Here is a 16,955-nt window from a genome sequence, read left to right on the forward strand (position 1 = left end):
ATAGGCTAATCCTCCAGGCCGGTGCTGCGGCTCAATAGGCTAATCCTCTGCCTTGCGGCGCCGGCACACCGGGTTCTAGTCCCGGTCAGGGCACCGATCCTGTCCCGGTTGCCTCTCTTCCAGGCCAGCTCTCTGCTGTGGCCAGGGAGTGCAGTGGAGGATGGCCCAAGTTCTTGGGTCCTGCACCCCATCGGAGACCAGGAGAAGCACCTGGCTCCTGCCATCGGATCAGCGCGGTGCGCCGGCCGCAGCGCGCTACCGCGCCGGCCATTGGAGAGTTAACCAACGGCAAAAGGAAGACCTTTCTCTCTGTCTCTCTCTCTCACTGTCCACTCTGCCTGTCAAAAAAAAAAAAAAAAAAAAAAAAAGGCTAATCCTCCACCAGTGGCGCCGGCACACCGGGTTGTAGTCCCGGTCGGGGCACCGGATTCTGTCCCGGTTGCCCCTCTTCCAGGCCAGCTCTCTGCTGCACTGGAGTGCCGGGAGTGCAGTGGAGGATGGCCCAAGTGCTTGGGCCCTGCACCCCATGGGAGACCAGCATAAGCACCTGGCTCCTGGCTTCGGATCAGTGTGGTGCGCCAGCCGCAGCGTGCTGGCCACGGTGGCTATTGGAGGGTGAACCAACGGCAAAGGAAGACCTTTCTCTCTGTCTGTCTCTCTCACTGTCCACTCTGCCTGTCAAAAAAAAAAAAAAAAAAACAAAAACACTACCATGTTAATTCTTTGCCTACACACTCACCAATACTGATGCTATTACTCTTTTAAATAGGTTTTTTTTTTTAATTGTTTATTATTTGACAGGTAGAGTTATAGACAGTGAGAGAGAGAGAGAAAGGTCTTCCTTTCATTGGTTCACTCCCCAAATGGCCGACATGGCCAGTGCTGTGCTGATCCGAAGCCAGGAGCCAGGTGCTTCTTCCTGGTCTCCCATGTGGGTGCAGGGGCCCAAGCACTTGGGCCATCCTCTGCTGCCCTCCCGGGCCACAGCAGAGAGCTGGACTGGAAGAGGAGCAACCGAGACTAGAACCTGGCGACCGTATGGGATGCTGGCTCTGCAGGTGGAGGATTAACCAAGTGAGCCACAGCGCGGCCCTTAAATAGTTGTTTTAATGACCTCTTCATCCCATGTGTTAGGAATCCCCATTCAGGGGTTATGGGAAAAGCCAAACCTCACAGGTAGGATTTTTTTTTTTTTTTTTTTTTTAAGATTTATTTATTTGAAAGAGTTACAGAGAGAGAGGGAGAGACAGAGATCTTCCATCCGCTGATTCACTTCCCAAACGGTTGCAATGGCTGGAGCTGGGCCAGGCCTAAGCCAGGAGCCCAAGGCTGCTTCCAAGTCTACCTCCCTCTCTCCCTTCCTTCTTCTGCTGCTCTCCCAGGCACATTACCAGGGAATTGGATCAGAAGTGGAGCAGTCAGGTCACCAACTGGCACCCATATGGGATGCTGGCATCACAGGCAGTGGCTTTACCGGTAAGCCACAAACCGGCCCCCAATTTTTTTTTTTTTAAGATTTATTTATTTACTTGAAAGGCAGAGAAAGAGATCTATCTGCTGGTTCCCTCCACAAATGGCTACAATGGCCAGGGCTGGCCTAGGCTGAAGTTAGGAACCAGGTACTTCATCTGAGCCTTCCACATGAGTGCAAGGATACAAGTACTTGGACCATCTTCCACTGCTTTCTCAGGTACATTAAGAGGGAGCTGGATCAGAAGTGGAGTAGCTTGGACTCTTAACTGGCACCCATATGGAATGCTGGCCTCACCAGCAGTGGCTTAACCTGCTGTGCCACAACTCGTCCCCTAACAGTTGAGACTGACTATGGTTTATTAGTTAAATCTGCTAGTACATCCCAGGGGAGGACTCCACACCCTACACGCAGGAGCTGCCCTTGGGAATGAACCACCAAGGACTACAAGGGTGGACTTTATAGAAGCAAGAGAATGAAGTGGCCCCTAGGTCCTACGGAGGATGACTGGTCCATTTGAATGATCCCAAGAGGTGACAGGAAACTGAAACCCAGTGCTGGGAGAGAAGCAGGAACTGCACTTGGTCTGCTTGATAAGAAGGTTGGCCAAGGGACATGCAGATCCAGAGGGGGCGTAATACAGGCCATCGGAGCCCCTGCTGATTTTACAGGGAGTCATGGTAGCATATAATACTGAATCTTCATTTCAGCTGTTTTTGGTTAATTAAGAGTAATCCTTTTAGTAGCAATTTTTGAGTGACTTTTTGGCATCTGTTTATGTTTTTTCTCATTTAACAAATTCATCACTTATTAATTTCATATACAGTGATACTGAATTTTAGAATTTCCCCCGAGCTGAGCTTGCAGTTCTCTCTGTGCTGTCGCCGTCAGGAATCAGTGGAGTGGGAATGGTGGCTTCCTGAAATGAAACAGACCCCACTCTGTCTTTTCTGTGCACTAATACATGTTTATAGGTGAGGATTATCTGTGCAGTGAAAGTCTGAGAGAATTTTTCCATGAAACCATCTGAGTCCAGAGCTTTATAGGACATATTTCTTGGATGATACTTGTAATATTTTTATTTTTGTAATTTCGTTTTCCAGAAAACCATGCACTTCAACAAGTTTTTCTCGTCCATCAGCATAGAGCCAGATAGTACCGTTTTATTTTCCTGGTGTGCTTCTAGAGATGCAAAACCACATACTCTGTGAAATGGGAACAGAAACTATAAAGAAAGTTTAAGCTGAAATCAAGACAGAGGTAGAGTGGAAATTGGCCAAAATGAAAGGAAAATAGGGGCCGGGGCTGTGGTGTAGCAGGTAAAGCTGCCACCTGCAATGTCTGCATCTCATGCAGATGCCGGTTCTAGTCCCGGCTGCTCCACTTCCAATCCAGCTCTCTGCTGTGGCCTGGGAAAGCAGGAGAAGATGGCCCAAGTCCTTGGGCTCCCCTGCACCCACGTGGGAGACCCAGAAGAAGCTCCTGGCTCCTGGCTTCGGATCGGCGCAGCTCCGGCCGTTGCAGCCAATTGGATGGAAGATCTCTCTCTCTCTCTCTGCCTCTCCTCTCTCTGTGTAACTCTTTCAAATAAATAAATAAACAAATCTTAAAAAAAAAAATACTACAAGCAGAATCAATGTCCTTAAAATCATTTTTGATTTATTATTTATTTGAGAGACGGAGTGCTCCCGTCTGCTGGCTCACTCCTGAGATGCCCACAGAGAACTTGCCAGGGCTGGATTGTCCCAAAGCCCTAAACTAACACAGGGCTCCTGCATCAGTGGCAGGAACTCGGTTACCTGAGCCATCACCACTGCTTCCCGCAGTCTGCGTTAGCAGGAAGCTGGATCCCAGAGCTGGAACTGGGCGGGACGTGGACATTGTAACTGTTAGGCTAAACTCCCACTCCTCAGCGACTAGGGAAAACACACAGTACTCTTGACTGAAGAACAGGAGATAGCCTCCGGGATGCAGAGAAAGAACAGACTTATCTGACATTGATGATCCAGTGTGTTCATCTTAAAGGGGGGAAAAAATGATAACAGTCTGTTCACAGGTTGGCCCAGGAATGTATTAGGAGAAAACTCTCCTTTTGTAAAGCCAGGGTGGCCATCTTGTTTGTTTGAGAGAGAGAGCAATCTCCTGTCCACTGATTCACTTTTCAAATGCCCATAATGGCTGGGTCTGGGCCAAGGCTGAAACTAAGGGCTAGGAACTCAATCTGGGTCTCCCATGTGGGTTGCAGGAACCCAGATACTTGAGATATCACCTCTCCCTTCCAGGGTCTGCATTAGAAGGAATTCTGGAATCAGCTGGAATCAGGCAGAACTCAAGTACTCCTATATGAGACACAGGCATCTTAAACTGCTAGCCTAAATGCCCAGTCTCAAGGAAGCTTTTCTAAGTAGAAAAGGCCTCTTTTGTATTTTGGAAAATTAATAGAGGCCCACACAGATCTAAACTGGGAAAATATTTGACGTTTAGGGTAGAGGAAAACTCAGAAGCACGAGGCAAATTGCCTGGCTTAGACAAGCCCAGCTTTGCTATCATTTTTGGTGTGGGAGACAAGGAGCTACGAACAAGAGTCTTGATGGGAAAAGCTAGGGGTGGGGGTTTGGCCCAGCGGTTAAAATGCTGCTTGGGGGGCTGGCGCCGTCACTCACTTGGCTAATCCTCTGCCTGCAGCGCCGGCATCCCATATGGGCACCGGGTTCTAGTCCTGGTTGCTCCTCTTCCAGTCCAGCTCTATGCTGTGGCCAGGGAGGGCAGTGGAGGATGGCCCAAGTGCTTGGGCACCTGCACCTGCATGGGAGACCAGGAGGAAGCACTTGGCTTCGGATTGGCGCAGTGCCAGCCGTAGCAGCCATTTGGGGGGTGAACCAATAGAAGGAAGACCTTTCTTTCTTTCTCTCTCTCTCTAACTCTGCCTGTCAAAAAAAAAAGTTTAAAAAGAAAGGAAAAAAATGTAACATTCAAGAATCTTCCCTGAGGGGCCAGGGTTGTGGCATAGTGGGTAAAGCTGCCATGTGTGACCATAACGACATCTCAGATGGGAACCAGTTCGAGTCCCCGGTGTTCCACTTCCAATCCAGCTCTCTGCTATGGCCTGGGAAAGCAGTGGAGGATGACCCAAGTGCTTGGGCCCCTGTACCCATGTGGGAGACCTGAAAGAAGCTCCTGGCTCCTGGGTTAGGTCTGGCCCTGCCCTGGCCAATCCTGTCATTTGAGGAGTTAACCAGTGGGTGGAAGCTCTCTGTCTCTCCTTCTCTCTCTGCAACTGTGCCCTAATAAATAAAATAAATCTTGAAAATAAAATCTCCCCGGAAAGCACTGTCACATGAAAGTTGGGTCCAAAAGAGGATCAGAAAAATGAGAGCATAGGGACGCACACGTGGGCTAAGGTGCCCACATCCCACCTCTGGATGCCTGCGTTTGAGTCCAGCTCCAGCTCCTGCTAATGCAGACCCTGGGAGGCAGAGGGAGGGTTCAAGTAGTTGGGTCCCTGCTACCCACACTGGAGACCAGGACCGAGTTCTCTGCTCCCAGCTGCAGCCTGGTTCAGTCCTTGCTGTTGGCTACACCTGGAGAGTGAACCAGCTGATAGGAACTCTGTCGCTTGAATCAAAAGAAAAATTAGAGCATAAAAAACTAGCAGTGACAAACGGGGTTTAAACATGGATTGGAAAAGCTGGGTCTATCATTCTGAATTAAGTGGACAAATACATATAAGTGTAAGGGCAGCAGGCCAGGAGATGGAAAGGCATGTTAAATTTCCTGTTCCATAAAGGAGAATGTAAAGGTGACTCATCATTGGTAATGTGTGAAATATAAACTATTGTTACTAATTTAGAGGCAACCATTAGAATTAAAAACAGGCTTTCGGGCCGGCGCCGTGGCTTAACAGGCTAATTCTCCACCTTGCGGCGCCGGCACACCGGGTTCTAGTCCCGGTTGGGGCGCTGGATTCTATCCCGGTTGCCCCTCTTCCACGCCAGCTCTCTGCTATGGCCCAAGTCCTTGGGCCCCGCACCCCATGGGAGACCAGGAGAAGCACCTGGCTCCTGGCTTCGAATCAGCGAGATGCGCTGGCCGCGGCGGCCATTGGAGGGTGAACCAATGGCAAAAAGGAAGACCTTTCTCTCTGTCTCTCTCTCACTATCCACTCTGCCTGTCCAAAAAAAAAAAAAAAAAGGCTTTCTGCCTGAAAATGATGGTAGAAGATAAAAGCAAATGTAGAAAAATTCAGAAAACAGCAAAAAATAAAAACTGTAGGATGACAGAAGACCAAACACATCAACTCTAACAGTGAGGTTTACATGAAGGGTTAAATCCCAGCGTAGAGGAGGCGCTGCGGTTTTTCCGGACAGATCCTCTTGTCCCAAGACTTGCTTCTGCGGAACCCATGGCCAGGTCTGTTTCCCGGCTCGCCAAGGCCAAGGCCAAGGCCGACCCCCTCCTCCCGGGACGCCTGGGACCGAATGAGAATTCCCCACAATGAACGCCGAACGCACGTGCCAAACTGGCGTACAGGGTCAGGGACCAAGCCCCCTCTCCTCCGGGATGCTGCGTGGGGGCTGGGGCCGGGCCAGGCGCAGGGGGTGAGCGCCCCCTCAAGCTGTGCGGAGTGAAAGCGCGGTGAGCCTTGCGAGCCTCAAGTTTCGAGTCGGTTCCGCGCTCTGACGGCTGGAGTTACTGCCACTTGAAGCTCCCAAGAGCTCCCGCCCGGGGCAGGGCTTCCCCTCGGGTCACTTTCCCGCCCCCACCTGGCAGACTTGCAGAGTCTCTGGACGTTCGCAGGAGGCCGAAGAGCCGGCGCGGGAGAAGAACGGGGCTCGCGACTCGCAGTTGAGAGTCCCTTTCCCAAGCCAAGAGAGGCTGCTCCCCCTCGCCAGAGACGCGGGATTCAGGGAGGGCGCAGTCCCGTTGGATTTGTTGGCCGAGACACCGGGAGCTGAGCCCAAGGGCTTGGTGGGGGCGTAGCAGGCGACCAGCGGAGGGACTCGCTGCAGACTGTTGGAGACCGGGAGCCGGTGAGACCGAGGAGACCCACTCGTGGGAGGGGGGCGCGGCATCCAAGGGGTTAACGAGCTGCGCCCCGCCCCAGCCCGGGGATTGGTGGTCCCGGGGGGCGTGGCTGGAGGGCGGGCCCGCGTTTGCCGCAGCCGCTGGTGGGCGGGGCCGGGCGGGGAGCGGGAGGGGCGCGAAGCGGAGCCGGGCCCGCGCCGCGCGCCCCGCCGGGCGGGCTTCGGGCTGCGCCAGCGAGCCGGGCCGGTGGCACCTGCGTCGGAGACCCCGCGTCGGACCCTGAGGCAGCGAGTAAGTGAGTCTGGTCCATCCCCGCGCCCCTCCCAGCCCCGATCTGCCGCCGTGCCCGTTGCACCGCGCGGTGCGTCTGGCCAGACTCGGAGGTGGGGAGGGGGCGCGTCCCGCTCCTGGGGTCCCGGGGGGGGTGGGGAGGGAAGCAGAGATGGGGCCGATGATGTCATGGATGCTTCGCCTGGCCTGGGGGGAGGTGGCGGCCGGAGGGGGTGCGGCTCGGATTATGTCACCTCTTCCCTCTGCGCCCCGCCCCCCGGGGCCACAAGCGTTGGTGGGGAGCCCTGGGAGGTGCAGGCGGGATTTCTCCCGCCGCCCAGACCCCGGGCACCTTTGCCGACCGCCTGTGGCCGGGGTCTCTCTCTCTCTCCCTTGGCTCTGCGGGCCGTGGGCTGCTGGTGAACGGCGACCCCCTCCGCCAGCGGAGGCTCGTGTGTGCGCGCGCGTGTGTGCTGGAGGTGGGGGGTGCGCTGTCTGTCCCCTCAGTCCTGAAACCCCGCGCATCAGAGCCAGGCTCCAGGGGATGGGCCCCTTCCCCTCCTGGCTCCTAAGATCTCCCCTCCCATATCCCAACCAAGAAGTTCTGAAGATCTCTGCCCCCCAAAAGCCCTACAGTATTCCCACATCCCTTCCTGCTCTGCCCTTCTTCCTGGAAGCCCTTCCTGATTTCTCCACCTGAACTCATTGCCTGTTTGCATCTCTCAAAACAAGCATTCCCACATGCATTTACCTGGCATTTTCTTGGTGCCAGGCGGCCCGGAGGCCCCCAAGATTCTCGCACCCTATGCCCCTGGAGCACTCACAGGCCATCCTGGAGAAGATTCAGAGTGCAATCTTCCTGGAGTGCCATGAGACAAGTGCTCCAAGACCCGCTGCAGCGCAGCCAGGAATGCTGTCCAGGGAGGCAGCATCTGGACTGTTTCTAGAAGGATGTGGGTTAGGCTGAGGAGAGTGGAGTAGAGAGGGGCTTGGGTCAGGGGAGAGAGAGGATGGGCCTCAGGAGAGGCCTTCGAGGGCACTGCCGCAAGCTGTGCTCTGGTTATGGGGGCCGAGAGGAATGCCAGGCTTGTTACCCATAATACACTTTCTCAAAATTCCTGCAAGGTAGGTGTGAGAACCCAAGGTGAAACAGCCTGCATGAGGTTCCACCCCAGTCAGCCGAGCCATGATTTACTCCTGGAGCTGATGCTGCCAGAACTCCCACTACTGCACTTGGCCCTGCTCACGCAAGGATTTGGGCAGAGCAGAAATAAGATCAGCTATGCCCTTTAGAAAGAGTTCCTTGGCAGCGGCCCTGGGAAGAGGATGCAGGAGGTAAAAGGCCAGTGAGGACCGCCGCCCACCCCACCCCACCCCCACACACCAGGGTACTTGGCAGGAGGGTCTGCCGAGGTTGTTAGGAGGTGGAATGGCTGGGTGTGGAGGCTCTGAAACTCAAGTGTTCTTATGGGAGAGATATAAGTAGGAGGAGGCCTGGATGGTCACGGTGAACTGGAGGGACCCATGTGTGTCCCTCCAACAAGTCCAGCTGGCCCTGCGTGACTAATACTGTGTGTAATGTCCCAAAAGCACTGAGAGCTGATCGGAGAGGCAGAGTTAGGCAACAACTGTCAGTCTCACGGTGTCGGCTGATGCCATGAGGCTGCCTTTGTGGCCATACTTAGTTTCCTGGGTCAGTTTTGGACCCTGACCCACAGACAAAGCTCAAACCCCTCCCTTTGGCTCAGGCTCTGCTTCTGGTGTGTGTGTGAGGGGGTGATATTCCCCTCCTTCTGCTAGCTCCCTGCTGGGGTTTTGAGCAAAGAGGCTATAGCAGCCCAAGCTTGAGAAAGGCAAGGAACAGGGAATGACCGCAAGAGGTTGACCACAGCAGGCTGGAATTATGGCAGGAAGCTCTTTGGGGAATGAGACTCCAAGGAGGGCTTCCGTGGTTTGATATTCAAGGATTCCCCCGGCTAGAGCCCAGGGAAAGAAGGCTCAGGAAGGTGGTCTTGGGATCTTGTTTCCATCCAGGACTTTGGGCTCTGAGTATGGGTGGGATGACACTGTAGGGAAACAGTGGGGCAGAGTGACATACCACCCGCCCTAACCTGTGTCCAGATTCTCCTTTCCTGGACGTCAGAGACCATGGTACTGCATGTTCGTGCCATACCTTACAGTTTACAAAGCACCAGCCCAAACATCCCTGTCACTCAGGACCAGAGCAGTCACTTCTGAGGTCCGGTCTTCCCCAGTCCCAGGCCTTGGCGGTTGCCCCCTGACCGACTCCCTTGCCTCCACCTTGGATCTCTGCCTTCAGCATTAAAAAATGTGAAAAGCCCTGCGGATCCCAAACCTCTGTATGATGGTCTTCTCTTTTGGCAGAGAATTCTGCCTCTGTCTCCCTCCACACCCCTCCACCCCACAGTCTGCCTTTGCTGTGTGCCGCTTTTCTGAAACCATTCTGACATAGACACCAGTGATAGCCCAGCTGCCAAGTCCAGGGCTCAGTCTTCAATTCTAATCTCACCCGGCCCCTTTCTTTTTTAACACTAGGAGCTGCCCCCACATTCTTTTTATTTTTATTTATTGGAGATAGATAGGCAGAGACAGAGGTTTCATTCACTGGTTCACTCCCCCAATGCCTGCAGTGGCCAGGGTGAGGCTGAGCAAAATCGAGAGCTGGGAATGCTCTCCAGGTCTCCCACGTGGACCATGTCCCGTGTGGTCCAATCACTGAGGCCATCACTGTGCTTCTCACAGTCCACGTTATCAGGAAGCTGGAGTCGGGAGTGGGAGCTGAGCTAGGAGTCAAACGCAGGTGGGAAGCGGGTGTCTGAACCACTAGGCTCAACCCCCATCCCGTGCCCCCACGTTCTTGAAGCCCCCCATCTTGGCTTTCAGAGCCTACTTCCACACTGCTTCTCAGACTTCTGGGCGCTCTGCTACCCCAGCTTGAAGCCAGACCACCCACACCACCCTTGAACGCTGGCAATCCGTGCTTTATCCATGAGGGATGAAAGAGGCACCTGTTTCCCCCTAAGCAGTCTCCTCCCCGTGGTGGTAAGAATGTCACATGTACCTTAGTGCCCCAGCCCAGATCCCCCCTTGTCCTTACCGCCTGAACTCTCTCTATGAGGTTTTGCTAAAAACCCTCATAGGTTTCCCCCAAACCCTACCCAGGACGTCCCTCCCACTGCTTCCAAGCTCCAGGCCACCCAGCCTCCGTCCTAGCAGTCCTCAGCTGCTCCCTACTCTGCACCCATGGATGGGAGAAAAGGGACCCATGTTAGGGAGGGAAGGTGCAGCAGGCTAGGGTGTGCTGGGAGAAGAGCAGTGCAGCGACTGTGAGGCAGGAGGCATAAGGCACAACATTTAAGGAACCCTCACGCTCAGGGTCACACAGCCTTGTGTGTGGGAAAGGACCACAGCCAAGGGAGAGGGAGGAGAGAGCCGCATGTTGTTGTGCACGCCTGCAGGGCTGGCTTGCTGGTGGACTTCCAACACCCTGGGCTGTAGTTCCTGGTGTGGTGGCCGGAACAAGCTCCCTTGGTCTGGAGTCTGACGGGAAGGGCCCAGCATTAGAAGTGGGCTTCTGGGTAGAAGACGGTCTGGGGAGCACTCAGGGGGCACTCCCTCACCTTGATGGGGAAGGAGGCTCCCTACCCGGAGTCTGGGGGAGTAGGGAGGGGCAGCCTGCCTGGCTGGATTATGCAGATCTCTGGGGCAGGTGTTCCCAGGTGCAGAATTGAGACAAAGGAACCAGGAAGCGGGCCTCTCTGAGCGCAGGTAACCCGAGGCCCTGCTCCCCCTGCTCCTGTGGGCCGTCCTTGGGGGAGGGGGGACGCACCCCTGCACTAGCGCTTCGGGGACTTCACGGTGGACTGAACAGGGTCAAGGTCCACAGGGAGCGGGGGAGGGGAGTGATCCAGGAAGTCTTCCTGGTTGCAGTGAATTCTTAGTAGGGTTCGGCAGGTGCGGGATCCTCTGGGGCGCCGGTGGCGCAGAGGCCCTGCCCCTACCCTCCCCACCCCCAACCTGTGGGAAACGCAGGCCCCAGGGGGAGGCACCGCGGACGCCCGAAGCGGGCGGGCTGGGTCCTTCGCCCGGCCTCAGCCTGCTGGGCCCTCCGCGGAGTACGGAACTCCAGGAGGGGCCCTCTCGTGCAGTCCGCTGTAGCCGCGGGGGCGGGGCGTGCCGGGGGTGGTGCCCGCCGGAGCCCCAGCCGCGCGCCGCCCCAGCAGCTCCCGCCCACCCTGCCCCGCTGTCTCGGGGCGCCTGGCACGTGGCAGATCCGCGAGGTAGGTTCTTCGTTCCTCCCATTTCGCAGAGAACACTGCAGGCCGGGATGGCTCAGTCGGCCCCTGCAAAGTCGCGCTGCTGGTTCGGGCGGAGCCCCGACTGCGAGAGGGAGGCGTATGGCCCCTGCAGACCGAGCCTCCGAGGGGCCCAGGCTTGAGGGAGGACTCGTCGGCCCTCTACCCCCCTGGAAAGGCAAGGAGAGACGCCTGCGCTGGTAGTGAGCTTCCATTTCTACCCCCTGGACTACAACGCCCTAGCTTAGGGAACTGGGAAGACCCCATCTCAATTTTTAGATAGGGGTGTTTTCTCTCCCTGCCCTGACTTCTGAGCTTCCCTGTTGGATTCAGGTACTGTCACTATCCCCCCAGCCCATGAAGTTGAGATATAGAAGCCCACCCCCAGAGTAAAGAACCCCTAAATTTTGGGGGTTGCAGTTGAGGGGGTCACTGGGAGACACATGGAAGCAATGAGGTTAAGGCAGAAGGAGGGGGGGCTGAGCAAAGCTGGGAGGGGGTCTGCAGAGTGCCCTGGGGTGGGGCTTTATAGGGTGGGCCACAAGCAGCCCCGAGTACCAAGCTATCGTCCTCACCTCAGCCCTGCGCCTTCACCTTGGATGTCGCGAAACTCCTGTACCCACTGTAGGGAAGCAGGCACTGAGGGGCATGGTGGTGGCAGTGGGGGTGGGGCCTGAACTATCTGTCTTCCCACCTGTGCCCACAGCGCACCCCTGGCTTAGCCATGGCGAAGCTCGAGACACTGCCTGTGCGTGCCGACCCAGGCCGGGATCCCCTCCTGGCCTTTGCCCCACGGCCCTCTGAGCTTGGGCCCCCAGACCCCCGCCTGGCCATGAGCAGTGTGGGCAGCGGGGTGGCCCACGCCCAGGAGTTTGCCATGAAGAGCGTGGGCACCCGCACAGGGGGTGGCAGCAGCCAGGGTGGTTTCCCTGGTCCCCGCGGCAGCGGCAGCGGCAGCGGGGCCGGCAGGGAGAGGCCAGGCCGCTACCCCTCAGAAGACAAGGCTCTCGCCAACTCCCTCTACCTCAATGGCGAGCTGAGGGGCAGTGACCACACTGATGTCTGCGGCAATGTGGTGGGCAGCAGCGGGGGCAGCAGCAGCAGCGGTGGGAGCGACAAGGCCCCGCCACAGTACCGTGAGCCCAGCCACCCACCCAAGCTCCTGGCCACCTCTGGCAAGCTAGACCAGGTCAGTCTCCAAGGCTTGAGTCCCTCCCAGCTTCTGTCTGGGAATGGGAGGCAGCCCAGAGAGGAGGGTTGGGATATAGGGACCGGGATGGAGGCTGGGGAGCCGTGAAGTGGGGCTCTGGGGCCAAGTCCAGGTGGTGGATCCAGAAGAGGGACTGGCTTGGGGGAGTTACGTGGTGGAGAGCCAGACCAGGGGACCGCCAGATGGGAGGTCCATGAGGGGTGGCAGGTGGGGCTGAACCAGTCTCTGTCTCATCCCAGTGCCCCTCCTTCTCCTGTGCTTTTACGTAGTGCTCAGAGCCGCTAGTTCGGCCATCTGCCTTCAAGCCTGTTGTACCCAAGAATTTCCACTCCATGCAGAACTTGTGTCCCCCGCAGACCAACGGGACCCCCGAGGGACGACAGGGCCCTGGAGGCCTCAAGGGCGGACTGGACAAGTCTCGGACCATGACCCCAGCGGGTGGGAGTGGGGGTGGCCTCTCAGACTCAGGCCGGAACTCACTCACAAGCCTGCCCACCTACAGCTCCAGCTATAGCCAGCACCTGGCACCCCTCAGTGCCTCCACCAGCCACATCAACCGCATTGGCACTGCCAGCTATGGGAGCGGCAGCAGCGGTGGGGGGTCGGGCTACCAGGACCTGGGGACCTCCGACAGCGGGCGGGCCTCCAGCAAGAGTGGGTCGTCATCATCCATGGGGCGGCCAGGCCACCTGGGATCCGGGGAGGGCGGCGGGGGAGGCCTGCCGTTTGCAGCCTGCTCACCGCCCTCTCCCAGTGCTGTGATCCAGGAGCTGGAGGAGCGGCTGTGGGAGAAGGAGCAGGAGGTGGCAGCTCTGCGGCGAAGCCTGGAGCAGAGCGAGGCGGCTGTGGCCCAGGTCCTGGAGGAGCGGCAGAAGGCGTGGGAGCGGGAGCTGGCCGAGCTGCGGCAGGGCTGTAGCGGCAAGCTGCAGCAGGTGGCCCGCCGTGCCCAGCGCGCCCAGCAGGGCCTCCAGCTGCAGGTGCTGCGGCTGCAGCAGGACAAGAAGCAGCTGCAGGAGGAGACTGCCCGGCTGATGCGGCAGCGGGAGGAGCTGGAAGACAAGGTGGCCGCCTGCCAGAAAGAACAGGCCGACTTCCTGCCCCGGATGGAGGAAACCAAATGGGAGGTAGGGGTTGGGGGCCTGGGCGTTCACCCTCTGTCTTCCCTTCCTTCTGTCCCCCTGGAGAGCCCCAGAGCGGTAGGCAGCCCACCACCACAGTGGGGCAGTGTCTTGAGCTGTGTGTCCTCAGCCCGTGGGTCCCGAGTGCCACGCCTACCCGTCTGATGAGGGCTGGGGCTGGGCCAGGGGCAGAGCTGCCTTCAGCCGGGCTTCCCCCTCACCTGCCCTCCCTGCCCCAGGTGTGCCAGAAGGCCGGCGAGATTTCCCTCCTGAAGCAGCAGCTGAAGGATTCGCAGGCAGACGTCTCGCAGAAGCTGAGTGAGATTGTGGGGCTGCGGTCGCAGCTGCGGGAGGGCCGGGCCTCGCTGCGGGAGAAGGAGGAGCAGCTGCTCAGCCTGAGGGACTCATTCGGCAGCAAACAGGCCAGCCTGGAGCTGGGCGACGGCGAGCTGCCCGCGGCCTGCCTCAAGCCGCCGCTCACGCCCGTGGACCCGGCCGAGCCGCCCGAGGCGCTGGCCACTTGCGAGAGCGACGAGGCCAAGATGCGCCGTCAGGCCGGAGTGGCCGCCGCCGCCTCCCTGGCCTCCGTGGACGGGGAGGCGGATGCCGGCGGGGAGAACGGGACGCGGGCCCTGCGGCGGGAGGTGGGGCGGCTGCAGGCCGAGCTGGCGGCCGAGCGGCGCGCCCGGGAGCGCCAGGGCGCCAGCTTCGCCGAGGAGCGCCGCGTGTGGCTGGAGGAGAAGGAGAAGGTCATCGAGTACCAGAAGCAGCTGCAGCTGAGCTACGTGGAGATGTACCAGCGCAACCAGCAGCTGGAGCGGCGGCTGCGCGAGCGCGGGGCCGCGGGGGGCGCCAGCACGCCCACCCCGCCACATGGCGAGGAGAAGAAAGCCTGGACCCCCTCCCGCCTCGAGCGCATTGAGTCCACGGAGATCTGATCCACCGCCTGGGCACGCGGCCTTCCGACAAACGCCCTGTCGGGAGCCCGGGTCCCCAGGGTCCCCCTCCCGTCCATCGCTCTTCCCTGTGTGCCCCATATCCCCAGACCAAAGAGGTTCTCGAAGCAGCTGTGACCAGGCTCTTCCCTGCCCCCCCGACCCCCCACCGGTGCCCTCCCAGCTCCAGCCCTGTCCCAGTGGCCTGCCCTCTTGGACCCTCCTTCCACAGGAGGGAATGGGGGAGGGCAGAATGAGCAGTGTTGAGGGCCCAGGCAGCAGGAGAGTGGCGCTCCCCTTCTTGGCACCCCTTGTTGGAGAGGGAGGTGGCAGGCCTGCTGTGCCATGAGGTTGTCCCTGCCCCTCTGGGGGTCCGGGCCACTACTGTGGGTCCTCCTGTGTCCAGTGACACTCTCTGTGCTTACTTTTTATGCCAGGGAGCCTGAAGGGGCGTGCACGGGGTCTGCCAGAGTGGACAGACCTTGGCCCTCCTTCCTGGGCAGATTGGCAGGACAAAAGGGAGCAGATGGCCTGCCTGTGGTGAGAGGGCTACCTGCCCAGCCTCTCCCCACTCCCAAGGTCTCTTGGGCTCAGGCCTCAGAGCCTGGCCTGGTCCTGAGTGTGTGTCCCTGTGTGTGTGTTGGGGGAGTGGAGGCTGGGGCTGGAAGCTCAACGCCCAGGGAAGATCGGCCCTTCTGGCCACGATCCCACAGGGCAACAGCCCCACCTGCTTGGCTGACCCCATACCCAGGGCCCTGTCCAGCTCTAACGACAGCTATTAAGTGCTGCCTGCCTCTTGGGCACTCCCTTCATGGTGTCTGAGGCTAGATGAGTGTCTGGGATGTCTTCCTGTGTCTTGCCCGATTCCATCCCCCCCAGCCTCCTCTGCTTTCATGCTCAGAACATCCTCTTCCCAGGCTGCCTATCTCCCCAAATCTCACTTTTCTTCCAGTAGAAAATCCTGTTTGACCTTTGGTGCACTGCCCACTTCTCAGCTCCACTGGCCCAAGTCTGAGCCTGAGGCCCTTGTTTTGGGGTTTGGGGAGGGTTGGATGATACTCCCCTTGAAGAACAAGGCGTACACAAGAGCAAGCAGTGAACTCTCGGCTCCCAGGGCCCTGAGGTGCCCCAGCATTTGCCCAGGGTAGGCCTGGCATGGCCATCAGTCAGGGTTGGGACAGCTGATGTCACTTCCTCCTCTTGGGGCCCTTTCAGAATCCATTTCCCTAAGACAGGAAGGGAAAAGCAAATTTCTAATTCACCAGCAATAAAAATGAGGAGGCTTGGCCCTCAGCCCTTGTATTTCTCTTAAACTCTCTCTTCCTCCCACCCTCAAGATTGAGTTTGGGGTGCAAGGTAGAGAGAGCTGACAACTACTGTGAGCAAATTCCCCCAGCCCTGACCAGCCTCCTCCCACGACTGGTGACTGTTTAATGTGCTGTGCGTCCCCCACAAAGACAGAAGTGCCCCTGCGCGTGGCCTCTTAGTTGTGTACAGCCCCTGCCGGGTGGTCGTCACCACGTCTCTGGGCTGGGGAGGAGGCCACCCTGGCGACCACTGCCTGTTCCCTTCACCCTTCACTGCACTTGCCCCAGAACCTGGGCCAGGGCCACAGGGTCTGGGAGAAGAGAAGGCATTAGTAGGAAAAAAAAAAAAATAGAAAATATGAGTCTCAGCTTTGAGATGTCCACAAAAGAAATTATATAAATATATATATATATATATAAATATATATCTCTACCATATGTGATGGAAAGACTTCGTTTTCCTTTCCCAAAGAAATAAAACGGAGAAAGCCTCTTGGCATTCTTGTGTCTGCTTATGTCTCTGCAGGTGTGGGAGGTGAGGCCTGGGCAGGGGGTGTGGAGGGCAAAGCTGGAGTTGGCATTTCCCAGGGAGGCATGAGGGCAGGGGTGCTCACTGGGCCGAGTGAGGAGGCTGGCCCCGAGCCAAGCTTCTCTGTGTTGCCCAGGAGGAGCTGTAGTTCCACGTTTCTGCCCAGTGGAACTTTTTCTTCAGCCCAGACTGCCCTTGGTAGGGCAGTTCCAGCTCAGAATCTGGCCGCCAGCCTGCTGGCCAGAGGGCAGGTGAGCTGGGACTGCCAGAAGCAGCGCGCCATCACCTGAGCTACCTTAGCGTGACTGGCAGGTCATGTGTTTGAGGGAGGAGTGCATGGAAGAGAAGCTGAGAACAGCTTTGCAATTAGTGGTGAGGCTCCAAGGGCCCAAGGGACCCAAGCGTGCTGCACAGCAGAGAGCCGAGCTGCCCTTGATGATAATTCCCCTTGGTCATCCTCAAAAAGCTTCCAGCCAATGCGTTTTGCTATAAGTAGCACACCCTGACTTACACAAGACCTCATAGCATTATTTATTTTTCCTCACCTGATGAGAAGCAGGTGCGTGTTACAGGTATCTGTTCATTGCTGCCCTAGACTGTTTCTCCCATCCCAGCATGTTCCCTCCTTGCCACAAGGTGGCTGCCACGGCTCTGGGAGGGGATTGAAGCTGCGCCACTTTATCCCGAGGGTAGGTTTTCCCAGAACCCTGCCATCACTCTCTTTTAAACCTTGTTGTTGGCCGGAACTCAGTCACGTGCTCTTCCCACTTCAAG

General features: G+C 57.6%; 1 protein-coding gene across 4 annotated transcripts; it reads left to right on the forward strand.

Moving 5' to 3' along the window:
- The first annotated feature begins 6,321 nt into the window (after positions 1–6,321).
- Positions 6,322–16,137, forward strand: LZTS3 (leucine zipper tumor suppressor family member 3). 4 transcript variants are annotated; one of them, XM_062203940.1, is made up of 5 exons: positions 6,322–6,501; positions 11,097–11,260; positions 11,789–12,271; positions 12,562–13,416; positions 13,650–16,137. In XM_062203940.1, the coding sequence occupies exons 3-5, from the start codon at positions 11,807–11,809 to the stop codon at positions 14,346–14,348; spliced, it is 2,019 nt and encodes a 672-aa protein (XP_062059924.1). In that variant the 5' UTR covers positions 6,322–6,501; positions 11,097–11,260; positions 11,789–11,806; the 3' UTR covers positions 14,349–16,137. The 4 variants fall into 4 exon arrangements, with proteins under 4 accessions (XP_062059924.1, XP_062059925.1, XP_062059922.1 ...); XM_062203941.1 differs by lacking the exon at positions 6,322–6,501 and adding an exon at positions 6,710–6,787; XM_062203938.1 differs by lacking the exon at positions 6,322–6,501 and having other exon boundaries at positions 11,167–11,285.
- Positions 16,138–16,955: the final 818 nt, after the last annotated feature.

This window comes from Lepus europaeus, chromosome 10, assembly GCF_033115175.1.
Source record: "Lepus europaeus isolate LE1 chromosome 10, mLepTim1.pri, whole genome shotgun sequence".
NCBI classification, from domain to species: domain Eukaryota; kingdom Metazoa; phylum Chordata; class Mammalia; order Lagomorpha; family Leporidae; genus Lepus; species Lepus europaeus.

What these genes read in the sequence shown, in the direction of transcription:
- LZTS3 (XM_062203940.1), top strand. Translation starts at nt 11,807, where the DNA reads ATGGCGAAGCTCGAGACACTGCCTGTGCGTGCCGACCCAGGCCGGGAT. An exon ending in CCTCTGGCAAGCTAGACCAG is followed by an intron (nt 12,272 to 12,561) that starts GTCAGTCTCCAA and finishes GCTTTTACGTAG; the next exon opens with TGCTCAGAGCCGCTAGTTCG. An exon ending in TGGAGGAAACCAAATGGGAG is followed by an intron (nt 13,417 to 13,649) that starts GTAGGGGTTGGG and finishes TCCCTGCCCCAG; the next exon opens with GTGTGCCAGAAGGCCGGCGA.